Genomic DNA, 9,292 nt, shown 5'->3' on the forward strand with positions numbered 1-9,292 from the left:
TTTTATATCTGCAACTTCCTGGACCTTGTGTGCCTTTAGCCCTACTTTTTAACTTTTCTAGCTTGAGAGTATTGTACTTCTTTCGATACTTTCCTTCCCTATATATTCGCCATACTTTATAAAAAATCACGAAACCGAATTCCTTGACGCGAAGGTTTTGAAAGTCTAATTTGGATTTAGCTTGAAAAATCGAACTCATTTTTATTTCTTTAGTCCAGTAGTATTTTCCAGAGGTATCTTATTAAAAAAAAAAATAAATAATTTGGTTTTGAAAAGTTTAACCAGTAAAAATGTGTGCACTAATTTCATTGTACGCAAATATAATCTCCCTCATTAACTAATTAACTTGTAGTTTAACGAAGCTAAAAAATAAACAGTTAGAAGACCAACTTACCTTGCTTACTTTCCTCGAACACCATGTTTGAGTAAAATTCATTCTGCTTCCGAAAAATTGGACTATCTAGTTGATTTCTGTCAGCATTTTCGTCATTATAGCGCATAGTTTTGGAATCCGTTATACGTTTTGCAATATATCTTTCCGAATTAGCTTCATCAGAGTATTTTGCATTATCGCTCATAGGATTGAGAGTCAATGAAGAAACCGATGATTCTAATTTGTCCGGTGTTGAACGCACATTTGAATAAATAACACCTGATGTGTAGTTATCATTTGCTTGACAATTCGCCAATAGTTTCGGAAAGCCTGTTACATCTGTTGATGGTATTTCATTTTTTCTTGGTTGTTGCAGAAATAGACCTTTTTTCTCCAGTTGTCGTTTGTGATGGGTCAAAGCTTCCAGCTGCTGTTCGAGCACAACAGGGTTATCCAATGTCACGTTGTTGGTTGAAGTTTTATGTAGAGTGCTAACCGGATGCTTCCGCTGTAATATCGGTATCGTGCTTGACATATTCTGTTTAGTGTAATTCTCCACAGTAAGGCTCTGCAAACGTTTAGAATAGCTCGGTTCACATACTTGCATAACGATATAACTTTGTGGTACTTTTATTATATATCATCGCTTGGCAACTAATATCTCGTATCCGCCAAATGTAATTCCACGTATGATACAGCACAGAAAAAAATTTTAATTCATTACCCTGTCTATATAGCAGTCTACTCTATAAATTGAATAGTACACAATAGAATAATAGAAGCTCATATGTAGTAAATTCAGTTAGATCGTGATTCAAGAGATTGAAGAAAGTTTTTTTTTTTTTGCTCTTTTGTGAAAATTTCATACCTTCTTATACGTGGTATTGCATTTGGTGTGTACGCAGTTTTAAGTTCCAATCGACGATGTGTATTTAAGTGGAGGTAACCAAAAAGAGGAAGCATAATACTTAAAAAATGTGTTTATTATTATCTATATAAGTTATTGTATGTTTTCACAATCTGACATGTAATTAATTAGGCCCATTTTACAGCAGTATATATTTATTAAAAGATATCCACTACGACTTTATATTTATTGAATGCAAAGTAAGTTGAGTAACTATATCAATGCAAGTAATGCGTTTGGCTAGAAAGTATTTTTAGTATTCTTTTTTGTATTAGTTATACATCAGTCATATTTTGCAAACATTTTACATTTCAACTTCACAATATCTAAATCCTCCAAGATAGGTGCAGCGTAAAGCCCACATTAGAGGTTCCATAACCATAACGCCTTAGCCATAACGTAGCAAAATACTTCAGAGCTACGGTTATGGTTATGGCTATGGTGTTATAGTATGGCACCATTAATCGTTTACAGAGCTCCGCGTACGTTTTATCGGAACATAATCGGTATGGTTATGGTTATGGCTATAGTATGGCACCACTAATTCAGCTTTAAGTTTCTCGTTAAATTTCCACGACATAGCCAAAGTTCATAAAAAATACTACAAGCTAAAGAAAATCAACAAAAGTAGGTAACTAATTCGGTTTGAAAGATCACACTTTCTAAATTCGAAAATTAATTACAAATTCAAAGATGACATATGTATGTACAGTGATGAACAAAAGTATTGACACAGTGAAGTTTTCACAATATATCCAAAGTTTTTTATTCTTATTTACTTGCGATTATTTTTTATAAAAATATGGTTTATACTCCACCAAAAAACATAAAAATCAAATCTCCAAACTTTGTGCAAAACTCAGGAAAATTCAATAAATTTGCATACTAACTTGCAACTATTTTTTCAGATTTTATAGAAAATTTCTAAGAATGCAGTTTTATAGCCCATTTTAGTATAAGAAAGTCCAAGTTTGAAGTTGCTAGAAAATCGCCTTGATTTTTGGCAGTTTTTTCACGCAGGTTCTTCCATATAAAGTATGTTCGGCATTTAGTTTTTGTATGGATAAAATGAGCAACACCTTCCACTAAAAAAATTGCCAAAAATCAACGCGATTTTCTAGGAACTTCACACTTTCACTTTCTTATACTAAAATCAAATGGGCTATAAAACTGCATTCTTAGAATCATACTGAAAAATCTGCATAAAAAGTTGCAAATTAGTATGCAAATTTATTGAATTTTCCTGAGTTTTGCAGAAAGTTTGGAGATTTGATTTTTATGTTTTTGGTGGAGTATGAATAATGTGACCAACCGTATTTCTTTCGGTAGTACAGTACTTCTTTTTTAGCTCTTGTACTTCAGTCAAATGTACTTCTTTGCAATATTTTATACTTTAGGCCCTGTACTTCTCCGATCTTCTGGACGGTCGTCACATGGTCTTTGCGATAAATTCGTTCATACCCTTCAAGTCGGGGACGGGTGGCGTCTCACCTGCACAGCTGCAGAGGGCTCTGGAGCTGTCGTGTAATTGGTTGGCTCCTATTTAAGTCAACTGCGTGAGGATCGGGTACAACCCCTAGGCTTGGAAGGTAGTCAGTGTTGCGTTCATCTCGAAGGCCGGAAAAGGCTCTCATGTTTCCCCTAGGGATTTTAGGCCTATCATTCTGTCTTCGTTTTTGCTAAAAACGATAGAGATACTGATAGACCTGTACATAAGAAACGCGATGCTCCGTGACTGTCTTTCAAGAGCTCAACATGCTTAATGCAAGGAAAGGTCGGTTGATACCGCCCTGCACACATTAGTAAAGTGATTAGGGGAAGCTTTCACGCATAAAGGTTATTCAGAAGGGACTTTCCTCGATATCAACAATGTCACTCCAGAGGAAATAGTCAAATCTATTCATAATCTGGGGGTTGAAACAAACCTAATAAGGCTTATGTACAGCTTCGTGACGGAACTGTGGAGTCAACAGGGGCGTTCCGCAAGGTGGTGTTCTCTCTCTCCTGCTCTGGATTGCGGTTGTAAACGACCTTCTAACTGGAACTGGAAAAAGTGGGCTGTCGGGTGATCGCATATGTAGATAATGTGGAACTTTTAGTTAAGGGACGATTTCTAGACACCCCTTTTTACCTGACTCACTGTTACCTGAACCAGGTAATTAGGTGGGCGATCAACGGCGGAATCGCTGTAAATTCCAGCATGACGGAACTGGTCTTGTTTACCAGGAAGTACACGATACCCGTTGTGGCCCTTCCCTCGAGTGGGGGCGGTCGTCTGCAGCTCTTAGAGAAGGTCAAGTGCTTGCTCCTGGAGGGAGGCTGTAGTGGAAGCCTAACATTGAGGAAAATGTAAGAAAGACGTCGGTTGCCTTGTACCACTATAGGGGAGCTATCGGTAGCAGGTGAGGTCTCTCGCCTAAAGAAATTATTTAGCTCTATGAAACCATATTTACCCAGGCATTCAGTAAGCGGTCTCTAGTCAAAAATAGTGACTTTTGGTGGTGAGCTTGGATTTTGAGACTATTTGGTATTCAGTACGCTGTCGCACGTCTCTAGTCTCAAAAATAAGTCACTAATTTGTCAGCTGGCTAAGAACCGGTCACAAAAATAGAAGTATGGAGGAAAAGCTTATTTCTTTCCATTTTATTAAAAAAAAACGGGAAAATGAAGCGAGGAAATTTGTTCAACAATAATTTCATTAGGAAATAAACCAAAATGCTTTAATATCATACAAATGTATTGAAAAAAATTTAATTTTTTTGATTTTAAAACATTAAAATCTAAAGATTGTTAAAAAAAATAAAACTAATAAAAAAATAACAAAAATACTAAATACAAAAAAAAATATAAAAAATCCTCTACGGCCGAGGAGTACTTGAACCCGGACCCTCTCGGCTGCCAGCCTAATGCTTTGGCCACTCGGCCATTGCGACTCTTTGAGCGGCGCGGGCAAAAAGCATACATAAACCTATCAGTTGATTGTCTGTCTTTGCTTTCACCACACATTTTTGGTGAACTTTTTGTGACTCTCTCCTTCTGAATACCCAAATCGTCTCAAGTCACAAAAATAGTCACTAATTGCTAATCTCAAATTTAGTGACTTGAGATGAGACTGAATCCCAGGGTTAAGCCTATCTTTTTTCAAGGAGCCCTTGTCTGGTGGAGCTTACACTGTAAAAACCATCTCGGAATTAGTGGAGCACTATACCTACACTCTAGAGATGGGCAATCTCGTGACTTTTGAGGAACAACGTTATTTGTGACAGTGACTTTGCAGTCAGTGATTTTCATCCGTGACTGACAAAAACAGTGGCAAATAAATTGCAAACAGGAATCTTTTACCGAGTGAACTAAGGGCATTATTTATTTGGCATCACTGACTACTTTCCTCGTTTTTTGGTCATTCATACTCGTTTTTAATGATGTGAAATTCTAATATCAAACAACATTTATCAGATTTTAGTCTTAAATAACTAGTCGCAGTTTCTCGATATGTAATTGTTACTGCTACTTTAGCGCAGTCACAGTTCGTAGTAGTGACTGTGACTGTTAAGCTGATGCCAGATAAAACTTTGTGGCTTTGCATGACATTTATAAGTTTTCCAGCAAAGCACCAGACGCCAAAGGTATGCCACAATGAACGCCTTTTTACTCGTCAAAATTGCTGTGGATTTTATATACTTATTTAGCTTTAAAAATATCAGCAATATAATTAAGTTTTATGTTTCTGCATGAAAACTCGAATTTTAACGAAACAAAATAAATAGTATCAAACTGGCTGATTGTCAAAATGGGAGTTGGCCATCTTTTCGCTTGGCGCTGCAGCTGCAACGATCTATGGGGCATGCTTTGTGCATTTTCATACAATTCATCTTATCTGTCAAAGCGAAACTGTCACGCAAAGCGAAGCAAGCGTTTTATCTGGCATCAGCTTTACTGCTACTACAAAAACATCATTGCGACTGTTTCTTTGTCACGGTGACTTTTTGGAAGTTGTCACATCAGTTACCCGTGACTTTTGAGTAACCGTGACAAAGTCACAGGTACGCAAATATCTGCCACCTCTACTACACTCGCGCTTAACGCCATGTTGAATACGGCGGCTACGGATATTGCAGACAGAATTTTCGCAGCACGAACTGCTATTAGGCTCAGGGGAATCGCCCTGAATGCATAGATTATAGCGCCAAAATGGCTCCCAGAAGCTCTTCTCTACCTATATTTCCTCAAGAGGACTGGGTAGGGCGGGGTTAATCGAAGAAGGTGAGCGATGAACTTCTTCACGGACGAATCAAAACTTGTGAGACAAGGTTGGTGGAAGTGTCATATTTCGGAGACTCTCCACCAAAACAATGTTCAGGCTTTCGGGCTTTTGCAGTGTCTTTCAGGTGGAAATATCTGTCATTAAGGAAGCGGTAGACTCCCTGCTAAAGGGAGTGATGGTGCGCTCGAAAGTAAAGGAATGTCTGACTTCTCTATCAATCGAGTCAGAGTACTTCTTAATAAGGCTAGTTTAGGTGCGGGCTCACGGTGACATCGTGGGAGATTAGTGTTGGAAAGGCATCCTTGAAACAACATAAGGAGCAACGATAATGAAATTGCATACTCTACTAAATACCTAATAAAATTGACAAAGGAAAGCGGTGCTCCTTTTATGACATAAAAGGGAAAAGCAGCTGTAACAAATGTTCTTATAGCGCACTTCAAAATACTTTTTGCAGCGTAAGACACAAGTGACTCATCACTACACTTTAAAGGAGCCAAAAAACACGTTACCTCCCAAGGCCTAATGATGGCGGTTCTGATGAGCCATTGTGGGGTTGGTATTCACGCGGAAAGACTAGGAATTTCAACTCATCCCTTTTGTATCAGCTGTCAAGAGGAAAATAAGGTGGAATAATCTCCACACTTTCTTTTAGAGTGGCCAACCTTCGCGAGGCTGAGATGGAAGCATTTCGGCTCGAACTGAGCTCTGAGATCAAAATTAGCCGCAGTCGAAATTTGGTCTCGCGGCGCCGGACACCACGTCGTACGTGGCCCCCTGTTGCTCAAACAGAGCAGCCTCCACGGCTAACCTCAGTCCACCCGAGCAGCCTCACACAGTCACCACAACACAACAACATAATAACACCACAGACCATACCACAGCCACGACAGACCACATAACACACACAACCGCACCACCACCATCACGCCGCCGCCAACAACTCCTGGTTCCCCCTACAATCTGCACGGTATGTCAGACCAGGATATTCCGTAATGTGACATCAGTCAAGTGCAACCCCTGCCTTGGCTGGTGCCACTTTAGGACATGCTCAGGTCTGCGTATCACGCGAGATTGGACTGGGAACTTCGAGGGCCCGTGTTGCGCTGCTCGGTCGCAGACCTCAATTGCGACGCCTCCCGCCACCACCACAGGGTGGAAACCATCACAGCAGCGCACACAGCCAACGGCGGTAAGAACACACACATCACTTACACCCCACATCACGACACGTCTCCCGAACCACATGAATTTAATTGCAACGGGCTACAGAGCAAGATTGAGGAGATAACCGTCTTCAACTTTGTTGAATTGCGCCGGGTACAACGTGCACCGTCGAGATCGCGAGCGAGATAATGGTGGTGGCTTAGCGTTCATCACGCACCACACCGTGCAGTATCGTCTAATGGAAGCAGACATCGACCGCAGCGATACTAACCTAGAATGTCAGGGCATCGCTATCCGGTCAGGCGATGTTGAGCTCGAAATATTTAACATATACATACCCCCTGTCACCTGCTGCCGGCAGGATATCACCCTAATATAGGTGCGCTCCTCAGAGGTGAAAACCGTATGGTAGTAGGTGACTTTAATGCGCACCACGATCTTTGGCACTCAAGCCTGTCAAACGATCGTAGGGGAACAGACTTGGCTGAGCAGATAGACGATTCGACATTCTGCACAATGAACGACGACGCACCCACCAGGATTATGGGTAACTGCAGTAGCTCGCCAGACATCACAATAGTCAGCGCTGGTCTGATAAACAGCATAACGTGGCGACCTATGCTGACTCTAGCATCAGACCATCTACCCATAGTCATCTCGATTGATAAACCAACCGACTTTGCCTCCGCCAAACACCGGACCTATATCAACTTTTCTAAAGCTGATTGGAAAGGTTACGCGGAGTTTACCGAAAACACCTTCGCAGCGCTCCCCACACCAACCGACGTCCATCTCGGTGAACGTAAGTTCCGCAGGGCTATCACTGCTGCTGCAGCTCGCTTCATACCGGCAGGATGTATATCGGACCCACGTCCAAACTTCCCTGCCGAAGCGGCTGTTCTAGCCAATGAGCGTGATAGCCTTCGTCAGGCCGATCCCGGAGATCCCCGTATCAGGGATCTCAACGCGGAGATTCGGCAACTTGTAAACGTACATAAGCGGAAGAAGTGGGAGGAGCATCTGAAGACTTGTAACTTCACCTCTGGTGTGAGCAAGCTTTGGTCAACCGTGAGGTCATTGTCTAATCCGACGAAGCACGACGACAGAGTCGAAATTTCCTTCGGCGACCATGCTTCGTCGGACCCGGAGCGATGCGCGAGCTATTTTAGCCGGCAGTTCATACTGCATCCTCCGGTGGACAAAGCCAAGCGTCGAGTGACCAGAAGGCTGCACAAACTGCCAACAACTTGTGCCCCCCTTGCTTTCACTTGCGGTGAAGTTCAGGTGGCCATCGGGAAGGCGAAAGCCTCCAAAGCCATGGGTCCCGACGGAATATGCATGCTGATGCTGAAAAATTTGGGTCCTGCGGGGGTAGCGTACCTAACGGAGGTCCTCAACTTGTCAATGGCCACTCTCATCATCCCAGACATCTGGAAGGTGGGGAGAGTGGTCCCACTGCTCAAACCGGGGAAACCCGCCAACAAAGGAGATTCGTATCGTCCGATTACACTCCTTTCCCCGGTAGCGAAGACACTTGAGGCCTTGCTACTCCCGTACTTCACAAACCACCTGACCCCAGCGAAGCATCAGCATGGTTTCCGTAAAGTGCACAGTACAACAACAGCACTTAACGCCATAAACACTCAGATAACTCGTGGCCTTAACCGTAACCGTCCCTGTGAGAGAACGATTCTAGTAGCGTTGGACTTGTCAAAGGCGTTTGACACCGTCTGCCATTCCACGCTGCTAGAAGATATAGAGGCCTCCTCTCTCCCACAGAGGCTCAAACGGTGGTCGGCAAATTATCTGAGTGGTCGACATTCGTCGGTAATGTTTAGAGACAAAACGAGTAAGCAGCGAAAAATAAAACAGGGGGTTCCTCAGGGTGGTGTCCTTTCCCCGCTACTGTTTAACTTTTATATTTCAAAGCTCCCTCAACCACCAGAGGGAGTCTCGATTGTCTCCTATGCCGACGATTGCTCGATCATGGCGACTGGGAATGGAATTGATGACCTGTGTTCGAAAGTAAACGGCTATCTCTCCGAACTTTCTCGCTTCTTCACTGCAAAGTGTCTAGCCCTCTCCCCTACGAAATCCTCCGCGACCCTGTTCACAACCTGGACGAAGGAGGTCAGGCTACCGCTGGGGATTCACGTCGATGACACACCAATTCCGACGGTGAATAACCCCAAAATACTCGGAGTAACATTCGACAGCCTGCTCTCCTTCTCTGCGCACTCAACCGCTATTGTCAATAAAGTACAGAGCCGCAACAAGGTCCTCAAGTCGCTAGCCGGCAGTACTTGGGGCAAAGACAAAGAAACGTTGCTGGCAACATACAAGGCAATAGGCCGGCCGGTTTTGAACTACGCAGCGCCAGTGTGGTCGCCAGGGACTAGTAGGACGCAGTGGACGAAGCTACAGACTGCACAGAACACCGCACTCAGGACAGCGACAGGATGCCTCCTGATGTCGCCCGAACACCATCTTCATGGCGAGGCGCAAATGCTCCCCATAAAGTAGCACAATATAATTCTCTACAAGCAGTTCCTGATCGGGAGCCACAGAAGTGGCCACCCAA

General features: G+C 42.8%; 1 protein-coding gene across 6 annotated transcripts in view; it reads right to left on the minus strand.

The window, feature by feature from the left end:
• Nucleotides 1–9,292, minus strand: part of Zyx (lipoma-preferred partner zyxin) — a 305,332-nt gene that overhangs the window by 209,981 nt on the left and 86,059 nt on the right. For all 6 annotated transcript variants that reach the window (XM_017608115.1, XM_017608122.1, XM_017608135.1 and 3 more), the window contains one exon: nucleotides 395–941. In XM_017608115.1, the coding sequence (XP_017463604.1) occupies nucleotides 395–941 (547 nt within the window). The remainder of the gene's footprint in view (nucleotides 1–394; nucleotides 942–9,292) is intronic.

This window comes from Rhagoletis zephyria, unplaced genomic scaffold (genome assembly GCF_001687245.7).
Source record: "Rhagoletis zephyria isolate East Lansing unplaced genomic scaffold, Rhagoletis_zephyria_1.1 Rzeph_scaffold_00175, whole genome shotgun sequence".
Classification (NCBI taxonomy): domain Eukaryota; kingdom Metazoa; phylum Arthropoda; class Insecta; order Diptera; family Tephritidae; genus Rhagoletis; species Rhagoletis zephyria.